Genomic DNA, 25,963 nt, shown 5'->3' with positions numbered 1-25,963 from the left:
GGCGCTCTGGGGAGGTAGCACCACTCAAACGCAAGCTCTTTGCTGTGTCAATGTTGAAGGGTCCGAGCAGTCAGAAGACTATGACTGCCACCTAGTGGTACATCTGCAAAGTGCAAAGCTTTCCAGACCTCACTTCTGGAGCTTATGCTATTGGGGGGGGGGGGGGGGGGGGGCTTTTTATTGTTTTATTTTGGGAATTTGACAAGAAATAAGACAAAGATTATGGAGAAAAACATCTGTGAGTGTGTGCAATTTGGTGTATGTTGATTGGATGTAAGGGAATGTTGGGCCCTGTGGGAGTGATGTGTTCTACAGAGTACCATTCTATGTTCTATCATACTCTGTTTTCTCAGAAAGGGAAAATGATCCAAAATGAAAACAAACTTTTCCATCCCTCTGAGAATATTGACTAATTTCTTAGCGTTATTTTGCATCTTCACACATTATATGCTGCAACGTTTAAGTTAATAACACTTCACATAAATAAGTGTCAAGTTATGAATACATGATGCAGTTGCTCACTAATTGACCCAATGGTCCCATCTGTTTGTTGCAGTGATGTATCCATAATACTAACTCTGTATTAGCTAACAAATAAACTCAATTTGTACATTATTTACATGTTCTGTAAATTTTCATTATCACTATGACTTCACTTTCTTTTATATTCTGTTGTTTTTTTACTCTTCACTTCACTCTTGTCCACCACATTCTGACTTGTCTGTTGAGAGAACAAGGGAATTTACCTGGTGTGGGATCAATAAAGATTACAATTATCTTAATAAATTAACAAATGGTCTACATGCTTGTCGACAGCTAAAGGAAGTTGTGTTCCTGGTTATGGACAGGCTATTATTTATAGTACATGTTTTCAATGTAGATAATCTAGGCAGTGCAGCAGAGTAATTAAAGCATTGATGCATTTTATTGCAACTTTCTTTTATCATGAGTGTGTTATATTTTTTTCTCACATATATGTTCCATCAGAATGTGTTAAAATATGACCAATGGTGTGATGCGAGTGTGTTCCACTGCCACATGGTTCTGAGTTATATGGACAAGTAAATTAAAGAGATTAAAAACGTTCTGCACACACTCTCCGGTCACCCTCCTGTCAGTGTTAAACTTCCGTGAAGATTGGGTGAAAGGCAAACCTGTTCAGTAAAGTGCTTTCTGTGTTCATATAGAAATAAAAGAGGTAAATAAATACCTACCATTTATCAAGGCTATTCAGTGGGGTCACGCTACCTCTGGGAAACTATTCCCAAACAGTGATGTATGCCTGTATTGTTCAAGTCTCCTGAAACGACCGGTTGTCGAAAAATCTGTAATTGATTTGGTAAGAAAACATGATTGTTGCCCAGGGGATAGAAAATCTATAAATGTTGAGGATAACATATTTTCACTCCAGCCAATTTAAAACAGGTAAACATTATTGTTACTATTTTTAAGTGACATGAGCGTCGGTTTCTGATGCTGGTAACCAGTTGCCAAGGTTACTCTTCATCAGGACTTACAACACTGCAGCACTCACCTTATGCATGATGCACCCGCTCTGATTCCTTTGTTTCACACATACAAAAATGGTCTATAAGTGTGATTTATTCAAATATCCATGTGTATTTTTTATAACATTACAATAGTTAACAAAATAAAAGGCAACATAAAAAAATTCACTGACAAAAGAGAAAAATAATCAACAAAAGGAGAAGAAAAGTCTGTTGTTTACAAAGTGTTAATGATCATTTTAGTTTTTCTGTTGTACACGACATAAAAATACTGCTGCAGATGTTTCTACTCAAAAGATGTTCACCTGCAGTAAACTGTATCATTATCGTAGATACAGATGTTCACTGACCATGTTACAGCTGTCTGATCTGTTTCGGGAAAAAATGCTTCCAACAAAAACCAAACACAAGCTTCTTCTTCTTCTTCTATCCATCCAGTAGCTTGAGGATACTTTCCCTCTCCTTCAGTGCCTTCCAGGCCTGGTCCTTCTCCTTCTTGGTTGGAGTGCGTTTCTTCTGCCTGGCTGCCATGATTCGCCGAAACCCTTCCATCACCTCATTGTCAGACACTCTGACTCTCTGCCTCAGCTCCTGCTTGCGCATCTCCTCTTTGGCCAACCTGTGAGACATCATTACATCAGTCGTTCATGCCAGCTGCTGATTACATATAAGACCTAATTGTATACTATTCACTTCAGGGTAAATGTCTTGGTTAGAGGCCTGTGTCCTTACCGAAGCAGCTCCTGCTTGCGAGCTCTGTTGTGAGCACTCAGGGCTTTGAGCTCTGCTTGTCTCTTCTGCAGTTCTGCCAGGACCTCGTCCTCCGAGTCTCCTCCAGGTCCAGGTCGCTCCTCAGAATCCAGCAGGCCCTGGGCTACCAGCTCCTCTTTGATCCGCATCTCCAGCGAACGTGTGTGAGGAACACTGCCGCGAGAGAAAGACCATAGGTCTGTGATTAGTGGCATGAAAAAGTTCAAGGAAGGTAACTATCTTGGCAATAGTGTAGCAAAATATAACTTTTGTGTGTGGGTAATTGTCCATCTGTATCTCAAACCATTTATGTGTAATCATATTCTTAAATGTGTTTTTCAGAATCCATATTGAGATGTACACGTGTAGACAAATCTGTAAATGCGTTAATAGATCATAGTGAGAGAAAAGGCTTTGCACCGAGAGCTGGAAATGCAGCTAATGAGTTCTCAGTTACAACTCAGATGTGACTCATGCATGTGGCGAATTGTCCGTATCCAAAATGTTTTGTTTACCCTGAGCTGAGGTTTGGCCAGCGAAGCGCCCCTTTTTCATCACTTCACATACGTTTGCAGAGGATTTACATGTTTAGATTTGTGATTATGTTCACAAGGTCTAAACCCACATTTACAGATGCCTGAATGCATTTGAAAATCTCAGTATTCATTTGCAAATTCTTTTACAAATCTGATTAGACACATCGATTGATATAGTAACACAACTCTCTACACAGAAACAAATTATATTGCTACAGCAGTCTTATATACTGTGTTAAATATCCCACTTCAGACACTGAGGTCTTAGTGGGGAAAAGGGTGCTAATGACGCAGATGGTGCTGCTGTGTAGAACCGGTGTTGGTGCTTCTTCCGTTTCATTCGCTCACATACTGCAGCACAAATACCTAAAAGCTTTCCCTTGGCTTCGAGGAGACGTTCCAGCACCATCGTTGGCATCCCTGCCTGTAATGTCCGGTATAGGAGAATCCTCCATGGGGGATATAATGTTCTCCTGAAAGAGAAACAATATCAACAATCATGGTCAAAGGTCAGTGTTAATGTTTTAGTCATTTATTCTTTGAAAAGCCACTATGCATTAATGAAAGTTTGTTCAGTTTATAAACTGAATGACAAAATAAAGGGTCTGACCTCAACAAGGGCCTGGAGCAGACGCTGAGTGAGAGGACCGAAGGGACAGCCGTCCTCTGGAGATTCATTTTGGGACTCCGACTTTTTCAGCATTGAGTCCACATCTACAGGAGTAAATAGGACAGAGTGTTGAGGTAGACACGTGCATGTGTGACAGATACCTCGTGGCGTAGGTCATATTAAGACTCAGGCTTCGGTCTCCCCTCACCTTTAGCATCCAGTTCAGACAACGGTCCTCCCATCAGGCTCTTCTTCTTGTCATTGGCTCGTGCTCCCTCCCTCTGCTCCTCTAACAGATCCTCTTGTGCCCACCGCTGAGAGTAGTGTTTCCCCAGTGCTGGAATCTACAGTGATCACAGGCAACATCAAAGTTCAACCTCCATTTAACATAAAAAGAACACACAGAGTTTTGGCCATGCCCGGAGTGGAGGTCATACTTTGAAGTACTCAGCCTCATCCTCAGGGGGCTTCAGAAGCTCTTCTATCAACCGTATCTCTTCATTTGTGATATCAGCGCAATATGGCTCCACCGACGCCCAGAACCTGAAAACAAAGACACGTTTTTAAAAAATGGAATACAAAAAAGGCATATCAGAAATAAACATTTCCCTTTTAAAAACTTAGTGCAAGAGTCCTATGTTCTCATATGTTGTATCACATTATGATACGACTTGAGGAACAAAGAAACGTTGCAGTAACGGCAAATATTACAACAACACCAACCTGTTGGGAGCATCGTTTTTAGGAGTGCGGGGAACATCTTGTGGATCATCTGTGAATTCATACTCTTGGACTTTAGGCTGCAGGTTTTTGGATTTGGGTCTGCCGGGACCGGGACCTGGTCCGTGACTGCCTTTGCCATCCAACTTCTGTTTCTTTGGTTTGTGTCGAGACGTGGCAGCGGGGTCAGGGTCTTTCCCCAGCTTCAGGAAACGCTTGTCTCCCTTCTTGTCCTGCCAGTCTGTGAGGATCTGAGGCATGGCACAGGGTTTAACTCAGGGTGGATGGATGAAGACGATGGAGTGGCACTGATGGGGGCCAAACTGAAATCTGGGGCCCCCACATCTTCTCCTCTCTTACCTGTCTCTGCTCCTCCAGAGCGCGGAGGCGGCGGCTGGCGGAGGACAGGAGCGTCTCCAGCTCCAGCTGAAGGGTGTCCAGCTCCTCGATGCCGATCCCATCGTCCTCTGACCGGCCCAGCACGGCGGTGTAGCGGGGGCACACCTTGACGTGCTCGACGGGCTTGAAGTCGTAGTATTTGAGTGGGGGGCAGTCCTTCAGCTCACTCATGATGCTGCGAGACCTGCCACTACCTGGAGGAACTGACAGAGGACAGTGTGGTTAACGACACAGCTGCTGCTTCTTCTTCTCTGTTTGCCTCCATCTCTCCATCACATACACACAACCAAACCACGCGCGCGCACGCACCCCAATACACGTTCACGGAGGGCTGCTTCAGGGGACGAGCTCGCGGGGCCCAAACGCCGTGATTGACAGTTACATGTTAATATCCGCCGCTGTTGTTTCACATTTACACATATTACCATTCAACACGAAGCAGTTCTCACAGTACAGGAGCTGAACAGTACACACTTTAGCTGCATTTTTAAATCTTGGTGTTTAAGCGCAACAACATATACCGTCAGTGAATGGCGTCCATGATGGGAAAAGCCATTGTGGTTAGACAGGGGTGTGGAATAAAGTCAAATAGAGATTCTAGCGTATTTTCAACACATAGTAAATTATAATAACAATATTTTAATACTTAAATGTAACAAACGATTCACGGGGATGTCTAGTCTTGTAACCTGCAAAAACAAATGTTCGAGTTATGCTTAAATAAATCTAAAAATAAAGTGGTATCGTCGGAACAAACCATGTTGCGTCAAGGTGCAACAGGATAATGTATCAGCTCTAAACCAGTGATTCAGTGAGTAAATTGTATTTTGTTATGGTAAAATTCTGAATCAACGTATTTTTTCCGAAAACAAGCTACAAACAGTCCAAACAATTGGTAGAACAATGGTGCTTTAACGACGTGTCTCCTGTCCACAGAACAGAATGGACGCATCGCAGGGTAGGCTCGTTTTAAATCAAGCATAACCCACCCGAGCGGGGAATCCAGCGCACAGACCAGTATTTATGGTGCTTGGATAAACCCGCCTCCCTGAACGGATGATCACGTAAAAACGAGCGCACCGTGTCTTTACTCGACGATGTTGGGTTTACGGAAGAGGAGTCCCAGGCGTGGCTGAGGAACTTCCGTCTTTGACAGCAGAAAAATGGTAAAGCTCCCGCACTCATTCTTATATATTATTATTATTCCGACTTTTCTATGTTGCTCCAGTCCAGCTGAGCCCAGCCAGCTGGCTCCGTGTCTCGTGAGGACGAGGTTAGCTGCAGTGAAATGAGAGGACGGGCATCGTTGACTCGCAGAGATTGAAATGATTGAGATGTTCTGTATTTCCTCTCGGCTCGTTCTCTACTCGCTGCTATGACTGCTACTGTTTCTGAACTCTGTCCACGGACGAGGAGGAGGCTGTGTTGGTATCTGTGGTTCATACGGAGTGATAGTGAAGCCTCATGTAAATCAATTGGATGAGCTGCAGTCTCGGTCACTGTGGTTCATGCGAGTAATGGTTTAAGACTCAGTAGATGTATCGTGTGTATGTATGTAACCCGCCTCAGTTTGTACATTATTTGTGAAGGGTTCGATAAAAAGAATGACACCAAAAAAGGAAGTGTCGTAGTGTTAGTGGGTTAGAGCAGAGCTGTAGTGACTGCATCTCTGCACACATCCCACTGACCTGATACCAGTCTGACCAGCCCCCCCCCCCCCCAACCCCACTACAGTGGGAGCTGTACTCTGCATGTACCCTGATCTAAACAACCAATAGCCTCATCTCTGCCTTGTGATCAGACATTCACCTTGTCCCCCTTCTCCTCAGACAGCGACTCTGCGCCCCTACTTGAACGCTGTGAGGGCCACCCTGCAGGCGGCCCTCTGCCTGGAGAACTTCTCCTCGCAGGTGGTGGAGCGTCACAACAAGCCAGAGGTGGAGGTCAGGTATGTTTAAAAACAAGCGTGTGGTTTGGAGAACGAGCAGCCTCTCAGCCTGTTCCCCATCTCTGCTCGGCTTCATCTTGTTTATCGTGCCTTCCAGCTGTTTGCTGATCATCTGCCGCTGTCACACAAGCGCAGACTTGTGCAAACTTGCATAGGAAAATGTAGGAGGGAAAAAAAGACATGGGAAAGGAAGTAAAATGAGCTGATGGGGACTTGCTGCAGCCTGTTCGCAGGTGTTCCGATACAAAGAGTAGATTTGGAGGTTTTCTGTGAGACACTATAAATGCAAAGGTTCTATGTAGAGCCATGCAGGTGTTATCTGCAAAAAAAAACATGGGTTAAAATATCTGTGAAGATTCTCAGTCATCCTGATCATTGTATCTTCAGGAGTTGTGCACTAGACTTGCTTGTGTTTCACCTCTCATCCAAAAGGCTTTTTCAGTTCTGAGTTGGTCCTGGATCTTCTGCAGGATTCTTCCAGCTCAGTGGCCTTTCACTGTTTAGAACATACCTTCAGAACTTTTGGATAAGATGTGAAATGGCTTAAAGAAACACAAGCAAGTCAACTGGCCTTTGTAAACCTGTGTAACTCTGAAAGCACTAGTTAAAACTGGAATGCCTGTTTTTATTTCTAATGAAGCTATTTACATGTGGTTACAGGAGCAGTAAGGAGCTGTTACTCCAGCCTGTGGTGATCAGCCGCAATGACAAGGAGAAGGTTCTCATTGAGGGATCCATCAACTCGGTCAGAGTCAGCATTGCTGTCAAACAGGTGATTCATCCAGCAGGATTTTAGTTGCTTTCTATTTTTATGTCACATTTACAAAGTTTCTTTCAAAGTATATGCACTAAAAACAACTTCTGTGGTCATCGACTGTAGGCTGATGAGATTGAGAAGATCCTTTGCCACAAGTTCATGCGCTTCATGATGATGAGAGCCGAGAACTTCTTCATCCTGAGGAGGAAACCAGTAGAGGTAAGAGACAGAGGGGGAGGAGTAATAAGCATTATATAATTGGATTTAAAGTGAGTGACAGAAGAGGAATCAATGTAATGTAAACGGGAAGAGTAAAAATAAATGAGGAACTATGTCAACTATTTTTTTTAATAGCTTACCTCAAAATGACTCTTAAAGGCATAATTCACTGAAACATAAAAATGCAGTCATTACTCTTCTCACCATATGCAGATCGAGGGGTGGGGGAGTTGTTTGAGTCCACAAAACTCTTTAGAAGCCTGAGGGGTAAAAAAGCGTTGCAGCCAAATCCGATCCAGTTGAAGTAAATGGGGACAGATTCTTCAAATGTTAAAGAAAAGGCCTCCATGCTGCTCCTGTGGTGTCACCAAGTATCTGTAAGCCCTGGGATTCAAATTCGACTTTGAAATGGCGTCATATACACCAAGTGTTTAGCCTTAATGTCCTCTGGTATTCTCCTATGGAGCCATGTGGGTTCGCTAGTGTATCACAGTGTTTACCATTTACTTATATTGCATTGGATTTGGCTGCATTGCTGTTAACCCCTGAAACTGTTCTGTGGTCTCAAACCCTTCACCCACCCAAAGTGGTGAGAACATAATGAGTGAATTTTCATTTTTGGCTGAACTATCCCTTTTTAAGGCAAAGATATCCAGCTTACAAATATAAAAAACTAGAATTATAATTATATCGGACTTTAATGAATTTAATTACTCCAGTGATGTTTTCATAAAATGTCTGACTGCTGACTCACTTCTTTCTCGTGTCCTTTGCTTCACTGTGACTTTAGGGATATGATATTAGCTTCTTGATCACCAACTTCCACACGGAGCAGATGTACAAACACAAGCTGGTGGACTATGTCATCCACTTCATGGAGGAGATCGACAAGGAGATAAGCGAGATGAAACTCTCCGTGAACGCCAGGGCCCGTATCGTTGCTGAGGAATTCCTCAAGAACGTAAGAAACGTATTCTCCACTCTGACGGCTCAGGGTTTCTTTATTGAATACAAATGAAATTGATTTCGAAACAGAAATGCTGACAGGAAATAATTAGATGGTGTTTTTCTCCACAGTTCTGATGACAATATCTGTCTGTGGTCCCACACAAACTGGGAAACGCTCCAAGGGCCACTCAGCATAAAAGAGGAGAACTAAAGGAGTCGACAGCCAATCAGCGAGGAGAAGATAGGAACGTGACCAATCTGGAGATAACACCCTGTTGCACCCGTCTGGAGCATTTCCCTGTACTCATGAATATCAATGACTGTATATAATGAAATGATTACCGGTTTCATTTTCAGCCACTTAGAACAAATCCCCAAACAAAGGCGGGTCCTTAAAGTATTAATCAGGATGATATTCATGAATACAGGAGCGCGGAGGACGTGCTGCTGCAAATAAATAGACCAGGTTTTTGTATTTTATCCGTGCGAGTCTGTGTGTTCTGTCACTGTTGTTACAAATAAAATCTCCAGATTTCTCTGTTCAGGAAAGTAGTCTTTGTGGTTTTTCAATCTGTTAAAAACCAACCAAAACCTCTGTATGAAAATAATCAAATAAAAAAAGTCTGTTGTTTTATACCTTTTCTGTTTCTTATTGAAACACTGTCAGGCATTCTTGGTGAGTGTGTCTGTGCTGCACTTGTACCTATACATGGATTTGTTCGGCTGCTGGCGACTTTCGTCAGCACTTTGCTTCGTCTCACCTCAACCACTCATGTTGTTTCAGCTGCAGAAGGGGAAGTAGACGCTCCCAGCTGCAGACAGAAGCTGTGTGAACTGTTTCTGTCATATTTGCTCACATTTAAAACTTGAATTCATTTTCCAACTGTTGATTAGTCTCAGAGAAGTAAGCGACATTTTCAAACGACCTAATTCTCTGCAAAATGCCTTGGTTTCTTCAAGGGTATTATAGCTAAGCACTCAAGTTTTCCACATTGTTAGACACAAACCTGCTTCTCAAAGCTCGGACTAAACTTCGTTAACCAACTGCATTGAAGTAATATTGGTTGAAATAATTATTGAAACTAAAAAAACAAGTTGAAGCCATGGCCAAGTTATTTCCTCTAACTAGAAATCACATCAACTGAAGTAAATGTGAGACCGAGGCAGTGACAGGTTGGTGTATAAAAATAACACTTCTTTATTATCAACAGCTTTGAGCTCATGTTACAGTTTTGCATTTCCCATACTTTGTGTGTTGAGATGCAAAAGAGGCTTGTTTTACTATCACTGAAGGTGTGGACTGCAAAATCATTTACATATAACTTCTGCCTCACGTGAGATCATATATTTGCTGTAGACCACACAGCTAAAGATCAAGATATATACATAGTGCCCCTTCATTTTAAATTTAAATTGAATGTTTACCCCGTAGCATATAATGATCCAGTCCATCCAATTCAAAAACAGTGAGCAGGCTCATCCTCATACCCATCATCACTGTAGACACCTTCACGTGAAACAATGATGACACAAGACAGCAACACGGCAAACATGTAGCAGGAAGTAACAAGGTCACTCAATTAAACCACGTGGTTGATGTTTAAAAATATATACTGCAGTCGGCTTCATCATCAACTTCAACACAATGATACCACACTGGGTAATGTATCGTAACAAAGTGTTTAAACCCCCCCTCTGTGGAACACAGTGGTTTGGACCAAATGCACTGAGAGCCACAACATGTGGTTTTCAAATATAAACCCTGAGGCCCAAGCTCTCTATCTGCTCCCAGGTTCCTTTAGATATTAAGAGAGACAGGTATTACACAGAAGTGTGTGTGTGGCAGAGGTGCTGGGAGAGGAGGGTGTCCATCACCAGACAGTCACCACTGGGAACAGGTTGTGCAGTTTGGCAAGGTGAACAAAAGAAACACAAAAGACCGCCAGGAGGGGAGAGAGAAAGACCACACGACTTCATGGTCCATTAGCAGCAGCAGCAGGCGGGTGTCCGCGGTGAGGAGGGACGGTCTGCAGGGCGTCCTCGGCCGTTCGATGGACGTTCACATTCTGCAAAGAGGAACGCAGCAGAGTCACATCTCTTTTATTCACACACATGTATCTTAATCAAACATATGCAGTTGAGAAAACAGCTAATCTTTGCGACTCTTATTTAACTCATATACCAAGGTGTGAGGTTGCAATACCTGTGTATGTGCACTGTCACAACCCTGTGGTTTCTGTTCTCCGTGGGAGTTATTGTGTTTGGCTGGTTTCCAGGGACACTTCCTGATAATTAGGACTGACAGTGTTCTTGTGGTTTAGTGTGGATTGTCTAATGATGCTTTGAAAAACCCTCATCGCCTCGTATCTTTCATAATCACTGCCACATGCTGACTACAGAATATGATCCATCATTATAGCAGTAATTCATTATAAAAACACTTAATAATTCAAGAATTTTATTGTGTTTATTTTGCTTAAACAACTTTAAAAGAGGGATTTTATTGACTCATTAGTCCTTATTTTATGGTTTTATTATAATAATCATATCTAATGAAATGATGTAAGCTTTTTTTTTTTTACAAAGTGTCAGTGTACATCTTGTTATCTGGCCAGAAAGAAATATGTGTGTTTGTGTGACAGTGAGTGTCTTGTTCTGGCGGATGAATGGCAGCACTTCTCTGTGTCTCTGCATATGAATGAACGGGGAAATCTCAGCGGACCTGAGTTTCAGCAAGGACACGGTACTAAACATCTCATCTGGGCAGTGAGGATAAGAAGGAAATAACCAGTTCTGTTTGATATCCATGTAGTGAAAGGAAGTGATATCAGCTTAGCAGTCTAGATATATTTAGTTATTATTTTACTTTAGGTGAAGCATAAAACTAAGATCATACCTAAGAGAAAACATCTTTCATGACAAGTTTTCTAAAATGAAGCAGGAGAAGAGTGTGGTTTGGAAATATGATTGATTGAGCGAAGTTTATTAAGACACAGTAAACAGAAGCATCGTCTTCGTTCCGCTCAGTCATATGAACGTACTGCAATAACCTTCATATTGTTGAACAAAAAAACAAAACAATAAAAACAAAGTATTTCTGTATTTCCAGGATCTTCATTAAACAGTGTTAGACGAGAGACAGACTGTGATCGAGGACAGTTCCTAACAAACTAAACAGAGTTGATTTTCAAGTGCAAAATAAAAAGCACAACTCTGTCTGTGTGCAAATCTGTAAAACTTAGACTGGAGTTTTCTGACTCAAACAGAAATAAAGTGATGAGACACTGATAAAAATAAAATGATTTTGTTAAATCAGTTCAACAGGCAGAATCAATGACAAAACAAAATTATACAGTCAAAGCTTCAGGAGAAGGTGCTGGAATTTCATTGCTTCACAGATACAGCATCCGTTTAAAAAAAAAAAAAGAGAAGAAAATCGGCTTTTCATTCATTCTCCAAAAATGGGAGAATGTGCATGACACACGATCCGTGTCGTAGGATTCATTGATCAATAATTACAAACTGGATTCCAGTCAATTGGCACCATCATCACGTTTTAAAATATAAGTGGAGGGAAAAATACCAACAGAAGAGGGTGGAGGAGAGACTTCTGCATTTGGCAGGTACATTGTGCGTCAAAAGGGCTGAGTGTTCGTAATGAGGGTATCTGAGTGAGAGGTTGGATAAGGGGTCATTGGGGTGAGGGGGGGCTGCCTCATTGATGAGCTGGCACTGTTAGCAAAGCCTCCTCTGACATCCGCGACACCTCTACGTTCTGTTTGTAAAACATAAAAAAACACAGAGGGGGAGGAATCAAAACACATGGGGGACTTCAAATCCACAACACACGCACACAAAGACGAAACGAAAGACATTTAAATTCCAAGTTTTTCTTTTGCATTCAGATATTTGACCTAACATATTAAAAGCCTCACGTTTGTCCAATTGTCTAAAAGTACATATCCTTGTATATATTAACAGATTGCTAAACGTGTGTGCACGGATTGCCTGATGCAACCAGATAAGCTCACATGTGCGTATAGACTCTTTCCGCTCCAGAGATTCACAAATTCATGCTACGTTTAGGTGATGGTGGAAAACCGTGTTTTTCTAAATAGGCAGAGTAGCTCATCATCCCTAAATTAGAACACATACAATATTCATAAATAAGGTACTGCTGGGGTTGCAGGTACGGACAGAGCAGTGAACAGTGAGTCCAGGCATAGAGCAGATGCCTATGCCTGCTAGAGAACGACATGTCAGGACATCCCTGAAGCTCCTCTTCTAAACTGAGTATCTGCAAAACGTGTACGCTTTGAAATATACTTGTTCAATGTCCATCACCTCAAACCCCAAACATAGCTCGTTAATGTGAATACCTTTTCTGTTAGTATTTTTTCTCAAGAACATATTTACTGCCAGAATTCTATATTTGTATTTATGAACTTTGCATTGTATATTTCCCTAAGAACCACCACTGGCTCAGTGTGTGGCTGTTTATCTTTGCTGTTGCTTTCAATCCATGAAACAATTTTCAGGTATATTTCCTTAAAGGGTGTGAGGGTGAACATGTGGAACATTAGAAGCAGAAAAATGTTGATCTGTATTTCACAGATATTCCAGATCAGAAATCTGCCCCAGGCTCATTAGGATTTCAAACAACTAATGGTGAAAACTCAACTGTCAGGTTTAATTGTATCTGAAGCTACGAGACGGACCTGTTTGTGAAGCTTACTTCACCAAATGTGGCTCAGCTGTAATGTGTGTGTGTGTGTGTGTGTGTGTGTGTGTGTGTGTGTGTGTGTGTGTGTGTGTGTGTGTGTGTGTGTGTGTGTGTGTGTGTGTGTGTGTTGGTATACCCACCTCTGGTCTTTCTCTGTGTGTGTTGACCGCATCAATGTTTAAGCTGATGGACTCCACTTTACAGCCTGAGCCCATAGAAAAGGGAGAAGATTAGTTCAGGAAACAGAAGAGTGGACAACAGCACTGAGCAGAAAGAGCTTCAGTTGGTGTAATGTGCACTGGAAGAAGACCAGTCCTACCATAGGCCACTGGTGTTAACTTCAGCACTGTGTGCAACGGGCACTTCAGGTAAGGCAGTTCCTCTGTGTGAAGAGAAATGCACAGAGCCAAAGTTCAAGAAGTGATCAGAATAAACACAATAACGATCTAATATAAACTCTTTTTCTTTATCTTGAAGCATCATTGGTCCTGACAGGGATAGAAGTAAACTTTGTCCTGACCCAGAGAGCCTTCTTGTATACTATAGTATTTTGTATATCATTTTACTATTGTAGTCTTGACTACGACATGGAAAAACATTTCTCTAGGCACTATAAGGTTTCACACAGTATGTGTTACAGTGCACAGAACATTTACTAAGTATTTTTTTCAGTACAGGGTGTTGAGACCCTATGAAAAATGTTAAAAGTCCATGTTTCGCTATGTGACTAATAATACAAATTTTGTGATGTTCACTGAACTGTTTTTTGTGTGCATTATTTAGGTTGAAAAACTCTTTGGAATCCACATTTCCCTTATTCTAATTAGAAAATTAAGGGATTTCCTTAATTTCCCATAATGCTGTTCAACAACTTCAAAAGCCCACAAACAGAATCAGGGCTTATTTATTTATTGTACTTTGTGTCATAAATGAGCGCATTAAAAAAAGAGATTGCCTTAGGCTACATCCACACTACTACTACTTTTTAGTTTTAAACTGCATCATGTTTATGTCTGCTTCAACACTACTACTGGAAACGCTGTTGGCACCTATTTAGTTTGTAAACTCCTGGACTATGTAATCTGGAAGGGCAGTCAATCCCAGGCCCTTCCAGATTGGTTCTTATATGTTTCTACTTGACTACCAGGGGGGAAAGACAAACATTGTCTACAGCTACTCTCAGGAACACATGCTCAGTCTATGTGTGTGACCACATGATACACATCATTAGTATGTTACTATTAGTATTAGTATGGACAGGGAATGTTACTGATGAAGAGCTAAAATCACTTATGTGGACAGAGATCTTTTTAGTTTTCAAACAAAAATGGTGTGGATGTAGCCTTAGTATCAGTGAAAGGACTTACCTGCAGTCTTGTCCAGGAAATAGGCCAATAAGCAACGCATGACGGCTTGATGACAGACGACCAGCACGTTCTCCTGCCTCTCCAGCTCCATGATGACCGGCTCCAACCGCTGCACCAGGTCCTCATAGGACTGAGAGAGCAAAGACATCAGGAAAGGGGTATCAGACTTCTGGAAACAAACTGAGGATTGAGAATCATCGTAAAACCAAAGCCTGTTTTACCCACACTTATTTCTAGTGAGGACATCTCTATGAAGGAGTAACACACACAAGTTCCCCAAAAAAGCTGTATATCTGTAAATGAAAACATCCAGTCGATCCCTCTTCTTCACGCGTACTGCTGCATCATTAATTAGAGGTTGAAATATTGACATTCTACCAAGTGGAATAAACCCATACAGTCAATCAGGATTCCCACGAGCACTGCACCAGCACTGTGTGTCAGGACAGCTGACTACTTCACAAATGCCCACATCCATCTTCCCGTGTGAGATTAATGGAGAGGTAATGAGGTGGACTAAAGGTGAGAACAGACCAGCGGGCATTCAGCCCCACAGTAAACAACTCAGCCACACACACACTTTGTTTACTGCCAAATGTCTGAGACTCTTAGTCTCATTAGTTGAGTGGCCGGCAGCCATCTGGAGAATTTAATAGTCCTCTGTGGCCTGTGTGTAGTGTGTGTGTGTGTAAGAGGGAAAGTGAGTTTATGCCACTTTATTCACAAATTATGTGCAAAACTCCAGAATTCAAACAAAGACACACTGTCTGTAAGCTCGCTACCCCATTGTTAAACAGATAAAGACAGTAGCACAGTTACACAACCACACCATCTCCAGAAATAACAGTTGTTGCCGCTGACCTCTCCTTTTGGGTACCGATAGCGATATTTGTCCTGGTCCCTCAGGGCAAACTCCAGAGGATAGTTCCCCTGGATCTCCTCGTACATCATCTCCTCACACACTCCCTGAAATGACATCACACACAGATTAAGCTCCAGGAGCAGTGCACCGATGTCGAGGCTTACCGTCGGGAGCGTTATACTCACCGCATCGATTTCGTTCAAGACCTTCCACTGTTCGTATGGCACACAGAGAGCCTCCGCTGTCTGGATGGTTCTCTTCATCTGACTGGTCCACACCTTCAGGTCGCTGATGCCCTGCGCCTGGATGAACTGGTTCAGCTTCTTAGCAAACTGCACAGAGGTAGAAAATTGTAATACTTACAAAAAAACTCACCTAGAAACAACTTCTCTGCAGACATAACCTATGGTGGAAGAGTTGTATTTACCTCCTTGCCTCCAGTAGTGAGGCCAGAGTCTCCTCCGATGCGTCCCTTGACATTGAGCTCGCTCTCTCCGTGGCGGCACAGGTAGATGGAGCGCGGCGTGATGTGGATGTTCATGAGGTAGTAGACAATCCGGCTCTGGATGTGGTCCAACACCCGGTTCACCAGATAGCGCTGACCCACATCCATGATTTTAATGTAGGAGAGATCCCTGAGAGCAGACACAGTGTGTGACGTGACTGAGACTAAACCAATGTGTGGATTTAATACAACCTATATGTGTCTATACCTTTAAGACTGGATATGTATGCGGATTATATGATGCTCTCATTTTAAGACATGTGACTGATGAAATACATGGTGATTTGCTGATTTGGTTGTGGAGAAGGCCAATGCATTTGGGGAAATGCAGTTTGTCTTTTAGCACACTTCAGCCTGTTAAACAGGTTTTAAAGTAGCTTCTCAAATGATGGCTGACAATGTTAACGGGGGGAGCGATACAGAAACAGGTTACAACAGAGGTTCACTGATGAAAACAATGAAGAAGATTCAGACTCAGATGATGGTCCTGCTGACCATGACTCAGTAAGAGACACGTCTGAGGAGGAAGAGGGGGGTCCTCAGCCAGTTCAAATTAAAAATTAAAAACTGTTAATGATCCCGTCAGCTCTTAATAAGCTTTTCTTTAGCGCCTTAGGTCTTAATATGGATCCTAGTACACTTGTTTTAATACCTGTTGTCAGTTTTATTGTTTCATCACAACGTTTTATTGCTGTATTTAAAATTATTCATCATTCATTTTATTCCAAGATCTTGTTGGCTTTAGTCCTGAAATGTTTTAAATCATATCTCCACCAGGGGAAGCACTTTGTAACTGTGTTTCGAAGAGTGCTGCATAAATAAAATGTATCATTACAGAACAAGCTCACATCATTTAAGGATGAGGATTACATTATACAACTAAAAGGAAATACTAAATGATTCCTGCTTTGTTCGGATGAATAGGATCAGATTGTATTTAAATATATAAGATGTCACAGCCTCTGCTCCAGCTTCAATCTCACCTGTCCAGAACTTCATCCAGTGTCTGGTAGGAGTTTTCATAACACTTGATCCTCTTCATGAAATCCTCCACGGCCTCCTCATTGTTACAGTTGGTGTAGTCGGGGCTTTCAAGCTTCACTTGCTGAACGGACAAAGAGCAGAGGAGTAAGTACGACATGAGCAGAAGTTTGTTTTCTCCAGAGCTCAAATAAAACAAACAGTCACTCACCACAATGTTCTCCTGTATGACATCTGGGTCTTCACACACAGACTCTACGAAGAACACCTGAGAGGAGAGAGGACATGTCAGCAGGAGGAGTATGAAAGTTAACTCGTGCTGTGTCTCATCCAGTAACAGTGATCCATCAAGTCACCTTAAATCCATTCTGCTCTGCAAACTGGATGATGGTCTCTCTTCTCTCTCTGGTGGTGTTTGTGGCATCAAACACCTACAACACAGGACAATGGATGAGACAGTGCCACAGAGAAGTTTGAACACTGTACACTGTATCCAACCAGCTGATAGAACCATGAACATTTGACCTACCGCCACTTGGCCTCCTTCTTCTGTGAGGTACTGTCGCACATCATTCAGCGCTGCCGAAGCACATTGCCTGCCAAGATGAGAGACAATGGTCATAAATGTCACAAGGTTGGCGTTTAAATAACCTTTAATTGGCAACAGTAAGGCCGTGATATGTTCTTACCGCCTGATCTTTAAGCCCTCCTCGTTGTCAGGACGGAAGAACTCAAAGGATTTGTAGATCTTCACAAAATCTCTCCTGTACTGGCCGACATTGAACTCTGGAAAAATAAGGCCCAGAAAAGACAGTTGAGATAACCTCTCTCAGGCGGGACAATTGAAATGCACAAACCCACATTTAAGGAACCCCCTCCATCCTCTAGAATCGTTTGGTTTCTCTCTAGTTGGGCCTTGTTTTGACTTTATCAGACTGGTTTAACTGAAGCTGACATGGTGTGAGGTCCTACCTCTGGTGGGAACACCGATCCAGTTCAGGTAGCGGGTGAGTTTCTTGGAGATGTAGGTCTTCCCCCTGGCAGGAAGGCCCACTGTCACAATCAGGGTGGGACAGTTGGTCATACAAACTGGAATGAGAGAGAGAGACAGAGAAAAGCTTCAATCCTGCTGATCACACAGAACATGTCATCTGGGGATAAAGGTTGATCTTTGAGCAGCGTGCTTTCATTTTCAAAATGATCCTGTGCACCATCTTGTACAATTAAATAGTTTTAACATCAACACTAGATTGCCCTTATCAGTGTGATGGTGTAATCCAGCCCTATAAGAAAGAGTCACAGCACTCGGATGATGTTGACAGCGAGGAGCAGAGGTCAGGGTGGCACAGGGGGCGAGTCGGAACAGTTGTGAAACCCTGCATATGAACTGCTCCAGACAATTGGAGACAGCTGACAGTGGGTATGGGGGTGTGTGCACAGATGACTGGGTCAGAGAGCGCAGTCACTTCAGCACAGTGGTGCGGTGGTTAGCCTGACCGCAAGAAGGTTCCCTGTTTGACCAGTGTCTTTCTGTGGAGTTCGCACGTTCTCCCAGTGTCTGCGTGACTTTTCTACGGTTGTTCCCACTCCCTCCCTCCCACAGCCCACAGACAAAGTTGGGGACTCCAAATCGACCATTGGTGTGAATGTGAGCGACAATGGCTGTTTGTCTCTGTATGGCGGCCCTGTGATAGGGTCAGTGGTTCCTCGCCTCCTGCCAAAATGCCCACTGGGATTGGTTCCAGCTCCCCCCGCGACCCTCAAAGGACAAATCATAACCGACTAGCGTCCTTTCTTGGGAGATGATGTCCTTCAAAGAATGGGGTAAAGGGGAATCCGAGCACAGAGCTGTTTAGATATCAAGCATCACAGTTCATTGAACAGCCTCCTCTCTGTACATCTGGAGCTCGTGGTTTCAGTGTCATCTGATCAGAGCATCCCTTCCCAGTGGGGCCCCAATGGGGAGACACTGGTCCTGCACAGATCAAAACAGATCCACAGGGCTCATCGTCACTCACATGACCGCTGGGACACAATAATCCCTGTTTACCAGCACCTGCATGGAGCTCGACCTGGCCCACACGGGAACAATGAGATGGTCGAGCCCGCTGCCAGCCCTTTCTCCCGCATGCGAGCAGCCTTCATCCGCGCCGGACTCCATGTGGATCCTTACGTAACTGTGAGGACCAGATGGCCGCAGCAGCGAGACAACTGAACTCTGTCAACCGAGCCCCCGCGTCCGAACGCCGCAGGAGAGGTAGTGTGACAACGCAGGGATGTGGAGGCAGAGGACGGATTAACGTGAATCATTCAAGTCACCACGCTGCGTGCTCGTCAATGAGACCACTACACACACCGAGGAAATGAGACGCTTACACAGCTACACACACACATGCTAACATCTGTCGCCACGTCTTCTTACGCACCCTTCCTCTGAGAAATGTGTTTTTCTGGAAGGCCATTTTTATACGGCATCCAGATCTTCTTCAGCGGGTTCTGCGTGAGTTCCCGCGGGGTGGACGGCGATTTGTCCTCCATCCCGTCGGCCGGAGAGCTGGAGGCGGCCGCGCCGGGAACACGGGGCCTTTTCCCGTGATGCTGCCCTGAAGGTGACCGGTGTTTCATCCGCGCTGCTGTGCGGGGTGGATGCGGGACGACTGTCTGCCCGGCGCTTCTCTGCCCCAGCAAGAGTCACGTGCTCCGGTCTGGCCACACAACGGTCTACCGTAATGATCGCAGCGCGAGCGCAACACGCAGCCTCATGTACCGTAAGTAGAGTGAGACACGCGCGCGCACAAAACAATGTAAATGCGCCATGACTAAGATAAACAAGACAGAGGCAGTTTGAACGCTTATTCCTTGATTCACTCAGTTCGTGCTGCAGAGACCAGGGGCGTGCACTTACAAAAAAAAAAGATCTGATGGCAAACAAAACTAGTTAATGAATTTCTGTTTACATTAAAAATTTGCATAGATCTGGAGTCAGAGTCCGGAGTCAGTGTCCGGAGTCAGTGTCCGGAGTCAGTGCCAGATCAATGCACTTTTTGCTTCTAATTTGGTCATCACCATAGACTAAATAAAGATGGACAGCACATTTCCACTAGAGCTCAACTCAGACCACAATTTTCTGTTCAAACCTGACTGAGCCTGTGAGAAAATTAAAAGAACCCAGCCCAAGCATTATGTTTTCACAGATTAGTGACAACTCGCCCATCCAACATAACAGAACCCGATTCAAACCTGAATATCATTTTGAAATCTTAAGTCCAAACCTAGTTGGGTCCAGAAAGGCTCTGGTCGGGTCTTGACTGTAATCTCCAGCTCATCCCACTTTTAAAAAATTAAGCCAGTATTACATTACATTACAGTATGCTGGTAAAAAGTGCTGCCAACTTGCACTTGTGGAATCCTTTGGAACAGAGTAGATGCAGCAATGAGCGTAGAGTGGAGCTGCAATTTCCAGGTCCTGTTGATACACATGCTCAATAAATTGCAAGTCAGTCTCAGGTTTCCATTATGACCTTTCAACCAGTTTTTAAAGCATCAACTGGCCAATTAAAAGCAAACCTGCTGGAAAAATTAACCTTTGAACTTATCAGTGTTAAAGTGAACTACCTGAAATGACAGAAAACATCTTATAAATTATTTGAAGTCTACTTTGACTTTTGAAAGAGATAACCTCACTGTGTTATCTAGGGGTCATGGAGGTCGAAGTGCTGATTTTGAGTGTGGGTCATTGACGTGACGCCTATATTTTCTTCTGTTAAAAAAAGTTTTAAATACATAAAGAAATACCATATATATGTAGTACCTGTCCCGTATATGTACACACTTCAAATTTCCAAAAACCCTTAGTGTTTCTGTTTTTTTGGGGTCAAAATATCATGTGGTGCAACCGTCCGGCCATGACTGCTGTTGTGAAAACTTCTCTGAAATTACTCAAAATTTATTCAAATTTATTTTTCTGCCATATTTGGCATGATTTCAAATGTCTTTTGTAAGCATTTGCATTTATATTTCAATCATAGTATACAAACAGTATTTGTCCGATGATGTCCATTTTATGAAATATCATGTGGTGCGACCATCAAGAAATGACTAATTTGAGACTTTGATGTTGAAATCCATTCAAAGACAGGAAGTTGCATCATCAACCAATTTGCCAAGGACCCATGGAAGCAACAACAGGTTTGTAACTCTCTCTAAAATTTGGAAAAAAATTACCTTTTTCAAAGCTGGTATGTATAGTTGCCACATTTGGATATCATGTGGTATGACCTAAAAAAAAAGTTATTTCAGAAAAAATATTTATTTTGATTATAAATTTCATAGTGCCCTTTTGTGCTGACCTAGTTGGTTTTCTTTAGGTGGCCAATTCTGTGGGTGTAAATTTTGATAGAACTAGAAAAATATCATGTGGGTCGACCAAATGTGCTGCGACCATCACAGAGTGTTTGACATGATAGATATATGTCCTAGATTGGTAGTTTTGGGGCTTTTTTAAATTCAATTCATGATTTATATACATAAAGTACTTTATTTTAGTATTATTTGGAAAATATTTCAATGCAATTAGAGTATTGTTTTGTAACATTGCAGAAACAACGGTTTAAGTTAAATGTTTGTACAATAACACAATATTAGTAATTTATTATTTATTGATGTGTTTATTTATTTATAACTGTTTGAATTTATTTTACCAGATGCCACTTCCAAGCAAAATCAAAACCTCTCGCCATATGCAGCGTGTTAATTCTGACCCTGTAGCAAGAGCGGAGAACCGTGCTCAGAGAAGATAAATGTTAAAATGTTTTAATCATGTTCATAACTATAAGGGCCCTCAGCACATACCTTCTCTAAGGCTGATTAGCCACTTTAGCACTATATTGCATACATATTACATATTGAGATCAGATACGTATACCATGTACATTAAATGCAGGCAAAACATCCATTCTCTGATTGTTCAAGGAACAAACCAACAAATGGTTTAAGGTGAATGTGAATATGAAAACTGAAAGTGTTCACATATAAAACAAATATTTCAAAGTTCTTAGCCCTATTTGTTACCTTGATAGACCACCCCCTAGAACCTCATCTAGATCTGCACCCAAATTCAACATACACTCTACATATACCAGATTTTCTCATAAAATTCTTTGCATTATTACTTGAGAAATTCAGTAAATTGTCAAAAACACAAGCAAAAAAAAAAAAAAAAACGCCGCCCTGTCCCACAATGTTGAAGAAAGTGAAGAGCAGTTAGTATCGTAAATTGAATCTGCTCCAAAAGTTAGATTTAATGGATCTTCCTTGGCCAATATCCAATCACAATACACTACTTCTCATTCAGGATTGTTATTGGGGAAGTCGCACAGGCTGGTATTGAGTACTGGGGTGTTACAATATAAATCACACCCTAGACAAACAAACAGCAATGGCAACATAACCTCTCTGGTGGCGGTGCTTATTACATGAAAGATAATCCTGACAACATGCTTGTGTTTTTTAATAAACACACGGACATGACCTTATCTTCTCCACACTCACAGTGACTGACACTTCACATGCAGACAGTGACCATCAGATGGCAGCACTGCTCTCTCTCTTTCTCTCTCTCTCTCTCTCTCTCTCTCTCTCTCTCTCTCTCTCTCTCTCTCTCTCTCTCTCTCTCTCTCTCTCCATCTGTCTGGTGGGGACACAGGGTTTTGAACTGCAGAAACATGAAACACCTGTATTACAATCCAGCTCAGCAGCACTGACACAGAACAACTAATTTCTCCTATACGTCTAATGCTTAGAAAGTCCAGCAACACAGACATGAATCCACCAACGGCACCAACATCAGGCCAACAAAAACTGAATCTAATAATATTTACACATGCAGACAGGATTTCACAAGGAAAAGTTCCTGTGCATCTCTAGGTGAGCGTGCTTGTCTGCTCATCTGTTGTACATGTGTTCCCTCTGCACCACCAGGAGCATTCAAGGAAGCAAAGAGTTTGGAGCAACAGGGCCTGTGACCTGAATATGGAGAGATGGAGGTTTTCTAATTAAAAAGCTCCTACTGTCTCATATTCCCTGACTGCAAGTGGACTATAATATATGTCAGGTTCGTCGGGTCCACACATAAATGGCACACGAGCTAAATCAAGGATGTGTTTAGGCAATTTCAGCTAGAACAAACACACTGCAGTGCATTGCAGAGTTCTGATTGTCCCACACTGTACTACCTGTGGCTTTTCAAAATTGTATTCCTTAGCCTCAAATAAATCCGGAGCAGGCAGCAGCCATTGATGTGTGAAGTAGTTTTCAGTGGGGGTAAATAAGGTATCATAGTGTACACTTGGACATGAACAGGAAATATATGTGAGCTGCTCCTCCTCCTCTGGCCAGCTGCCAAGGCTCTGATCGCAGCCTTCAGCTCTGAACCCCAGACTGGAAAAGTCCTGTCCCTGCACAGTTCAAGGTGTTAACACAACACTGGGCAAAGGGGAGGAGGGGGGAAGGAGGAGGAGACCCCCCTCAGCACCACTCAGTGTTTCCATGTGAACCCACTCGGCATGCAGGTAAATGTGGTGTTGTGTCCACCAGGAGCACAACAATCACAACAAAAACAGACCGATAAACGCAAAAAGCATCAACCTCTGCAGCATCCTCTGCATCCCATCCCATCAGTGTGTGTGCACAGTGTCCTGGTGATAACCGAGGAGACATCACACGTCAGCTGCACATACATGTAACCACCAGTCTATAGAATCACCTGCTCCACCTGCTGCTCTCTCTCTCTATATGAACACATACACACGTGAATACAGAGGTCTGCGCCTGTCGCGGTTATGTAGGGTAAAGGTGACAGCACCGACAACACGTCGACTCTTGTTTACGTCTTGCATGGCTGCTCGACCTCTCTCTCTCTCCTTCTCTCTCTCTCTCTCTCTCTCTCTCTCTCTCTCTCTCTCTCTCTCTCTCTCTCCTTCTCTCTCTCTGTAATCTGAATTAAAGACCCAGCCTCCAGCACACACATGACATTGAAGCGTCGCGTCTTACCCGCTCGCTCCTGGTTCTGTGCGGGCTTGGCTCGGCTGGAGCAGCCTCTCATCGTTAGCTTCTGTCGGATGGAGCGCAGCGCAGCGCCCGGTGTCTGTGTACGTGCGTCCGGCGGCAGCGTGCACTGATGCTCGCTCTTCTTGTACACACACCCACACTGAGAGAGTATGGGTGTGTGTGAGGTGGGGGGGATCTCAGGCCGGAAGGGATGAGGCTTTCTCCAGAGCTGAATGTGATGGGATAGTAGAGTCTACCTGCCCCCTGCACCCTCCCTCGTCCCCACCCACTCCCTGACAGCTGGACGATGTCCTCACTAGTCCTCACAGTCCTCAGGACATGAGTGGAGACATTTACATAGAGCTGTACTGCTTTATCAAATATCCAATATTTACATGGGGCACTTCTTTGTGTGTTTGTTTGTTTGTGTGTTTGTGTTGTGTGTGTGTGTGTGTGTGTGTGTGTGTGTGTGTGTGTGTGTGTGTATTTTTTAATTTCTAATCTATAGTGTATGTACAAACCACACACTGACACTACAAAAACCCCTGCACATTAAATATATTACAAGAGAAAATGTACACACAATGAAATGAATTAGAATCAAACTTTTATTCTTTATATTCACACTTTCAACTTAAACAACTTCAAATTATGTATATTAAATAATAATTTGCTTAATTGTACGCTTTATCTACTTATATATCCTCAGAATGGACCAGAACCACGTACCAAAGGTGGACAAACTGTGACAGCTGAGCTGAAAGAGATGGGTCGGATGCGAGGAGGCCCAGCACAAAGCTTGGGCCAGGCCCAGATGGAGGCAGGTTGTTGGGGCCCCTTTCCCCTTCAGGGACAAAGAGAACTAAGTAAGTTAAGTACTGTAACTATAGAATATTTTAATATTGAGATAGTATCTGTGATTACATTAGCATGGTCTTTTACAGTACTAATATTGTGTGAGTAGAGAGACCATGCAGTCATGTGAGTTGAGAGGCTCCCCATGTACTTGATAAAAAGTTACCATATTCAATGTTAAAGGTTCATCTTATTATTGTATATTTTTGAATTAGCAGCTGTTCTAAAATATACAGTCCAACTGGCAGGGGGAGATATGAGGAAGATACCTCTTGAGTATTGCAAAATTAAATTTCTAAAAACCATGTTTTACGGATTACACATATACACAGTTGAATGTTGCAATTTAAAGTTTTGGTCCAAACACATTCAGGCAACAGGAACATATGAGCAGGAAGAGCTCAGTGTTGCAGGAACAGGAACTTGCAGGACTTGTTTTTCATCAGTGTCACTTTTCTGTGACGCAAATAAATCAATACCCTTTCAAAGTGAACATCCACAAAGTGATTGAAATTGAAAGCTCAAAAAACGCAAACTGACTGCAAAGTGCATCAATGTTGGTATGTGATCATCCGAGGAGTCTGGGATCAAGATGAGATAAAAACACATACCAGTCAAATCTGCGCCTCAAACCACAGCGATTATAGCAGAATTGATTTTGTTTTTAATAGGAGAGACAGATATTAGTGAAAATTTTAAGAAAGCGTGAAACTCAGACTTGAAGGTTTCTATGGTTGTGATGGAAGAAAAAAAGTAGAGAAAAAGTTTTTAATTGGAGACTTTAACTTTAACCATACATGCTACTAACTTAAACCTAACGCACAACATGAGTACAACATGCAAACATGAGTTATACCTGGACCACACACACACACACACACACTGACAGACACATACACAAATATTTGTGCAACTATTCATAATCAGGCCATAGCAACAACTTCCATTCATTGTGGACAGCTAAACTAAAACCATATCACTAACTTAACCAGGAACAATTCACGCCTTTGGGATTTGGTCTCCATGATGTCTGCTGGTCCTGACAAGGTTTACTCTGGAAGAAGAGCACACACACACACACACACACACACACACACACACACACACATACATACACACACAAATACACACATACACACACACACACACACACACACACACACACACACACACACACATACACAAACAAAATGCCAGCACTCTGGAGATTATAAGTGTGATGTGACGT

At 42.8% G+C, this 25,963-nt stretch overlaps 3 protein-coding genes across 10 annotated transcripts; 1 reads left to right on the top strand and 2 right to left on the bottom strand.

Moving 5' to 3' along the window:
• Positions 1-1,584: 1,584 nt before the first annotated feature.
• Positions 1,585-5,080, bottom strand: tada3l (transcriptional adaptor 3 (NGG1 homolog, yeast)-like). 3 transcript variants are annotated; one of them, XM_053412517.1, is made up of 9 exons: positions 4,833-5,080; positions 4,485-4,726; positions 4,128-4,375; positions 3,842-3,947; positions 3,613-3,748; positions 3,405-3,508; positions 3,161-3,267; positions 2,241-2,432; positions 1,585-2,127 (listed from the first exon to the last, which is right to left on the bottom strand). In XM_053412517.1, the coding sequence occupies exons 2-9, from the start codon at positions 4,692-4,694 to the stop codon at positions 1,935-1,937; spliced, it is 1,296 nt and encodes a 431-aa protein (XP_053268492.1). In that variant the 5' UTR covers positions 4,695-4,726; positions 4,833-5,080; the 3' UTR covers positions 1,585-1,934. The 3 variants fall into 3 exon arrangements, with proteins under 3 accessions (XP_053268492.1, XP_053268498.1, XP_053268507.1); XM_053412523.1 differs by having other exon boundaries at positions 4,949-5,074; XM_053412532.1 differs by having other exon boundaries at positions 5,045-5,067.
• Positions 5,081-5,534: 454 nt separating this feature from the next.
• Positions 5,535-9,029, top strand: LOC128425712 (actin-related protein 2/3 complex subunit 4). The gene is made up of 6 exons (XM_053412467.1): positions 5,535-5,689; positions 6,353-6,471; positions 7,132-7,243; positions 7,352-7,447; positions 8,238-8,408; positions 8,525-9,029. Exons 1-6 carry the CDS (start codon positions 5,687-5,689, stop codon positions 8,528-8,530), a joined length of 507 nt encoding a protein of 168 aa, XP_053268442.1. The 5' UTR covers positions 5,535-5,686; the 3' UTR covers positions 8,531-9,029.
• A 535-nt stretch (positions 9,030-9,564) lies between these two features.
• On the bottom strand, positions 9,565-24,043 carry LOC128425594 (6-phosphofructo-2-kinase/fructose-2,6-bisphosphatase 4). 6 transcript variants are annotated; one of them, XM_053412309.1, is made up of 14 exons: positions 23,884-24,043; positions 17,806-17,922; positions 17,523-17,619; positions 17,363-17,429; positions 17,190-17,264; positions 17,045-17,101; positions 16,836-16,957; positions 15,775-15,982; positions 15,533-15,679; positions 15,347-15,451; positions 14,486-14,615; positions 13,438-13,500; positions 13,259-13,323; positions 9,565-10,461 (listed from the first exon to the last, which is right to left on the bottom strand). In XM_053412309.1, the coding sequence occupies exons 1-14, from the start codon at positions 23,933-23,935 to the stop codon at positions 10,369-10,371; spliced, it is 1,398 nt and encodes a 465-aa protein (XP_053268284.1). In that variant the 5' UTR covers positions 23,936-24,043; the 3' UTR covers positions 9,565-10,368. The 6 variants fall into 6 exon arrangements, with proteins under 6 accessions (XP_053268284.1, XP_053268276.1, XP_053268301.1 ...); XM_053412301.1 differs by lacking the exon at positions 23,884-24,043 and adding an exon at positions 23,642-23,773; XM_053412326.1 differs by lacking the exon at positions 23,884-24,043 and adding an exon at positions 20,106-20,127.
• Positions 24,044-25,963: the final 1,920 nt, after the last annotated feature.

The sequence above is a fragment of the Pleuronectes platessa genome, chromosome 2 (genome assembly GCF_947347685.1).
Source record: "Pleuronectes platessa chromosome 2, fPlePla1.1, whole genome shotgun sequence".
Lineage (NCBI taxonomy): Eukaryota > Metazoa > Chordata > Actinopteri > Pleuronectiformes > Pleuronectidae > Pleuronectes > Pleuronectes platessa.
Note: the sequence above shows the minus strand (reverse complement) of the source record. Positions and strands in the feature narration are given on the sequence as shown.

What these genes read in the sequence shown, in the direction of transcription:
- tada3l (XM_053412517.1), bottom strand. Translation starts at nt 4,694, where the DNA reads ATGAGTGAGCTGAAGGACTGCCCCCCACTCAAATACTACGACTTCAAG. An exon ending in CTCTGGAGGAGCAGAGACAG is followed by an intron (nt 4,376 to 4,484) that starts GTAAGAGAGGAG and finishes GCCATGCCTCAG; the next exon opens with ATCCTCACAGACTGGCAGGA. An exon ending in AAAAACGATGCTCCCAACAG is followed by an intron (nt 3,948 to 4,127) that starts GTTGGTGTTGTT and finishes CTTTGTTTTCAG; the next exon opens with GTTCTGGGCGTCGGTGGAGC.
- LOC128425712 (XM_053412467.1), top strand. An exon ending in AAGCCAGAGGTGGAGGTCAG is followed by an intron (nt 6,472 to 7,131) that starts GTATGTTTAAAA and finishes ATGTGGTTACAG; the next exon opens with GAGCAGTAAGGAGCTGTTAC. An exon ending in TGAGGAGGAAACCAGTAGAG is followed by an intron (nt 7,448 to 8,237) that starts GTAAGAGACAGA and finishes CTGTGACTTTAG; the next exon opens with GGATATGATATTAGCTTCTT.
- LOC128425594 (XM_053412285.1), bottom strand. Translation starts at nt 19,458, where the DNA reads ATGAAACACCGGTCACCTTCAGGGCAGCATCACGGGAAAAGGCCCCGT. An exon ending in CAGAGCAGAATGGATTTAAG is followed by an intron (nt 17,102 to 17,189) that starts GTGACTTGATGG and finishes CTCTCCTCTCAG; the next exon opens with GTGTTCTTCGTAGAGTCTGT. An exon ending in ATCGGTACCCAAAAGGAGAG is followed by an intron (nt 14,616 to 15,346) that starts GTCAGCGGCAAC and finishes TTGCTCTCTCAG; the next exon opens with TCCTATGAGGACCTGGTGCA.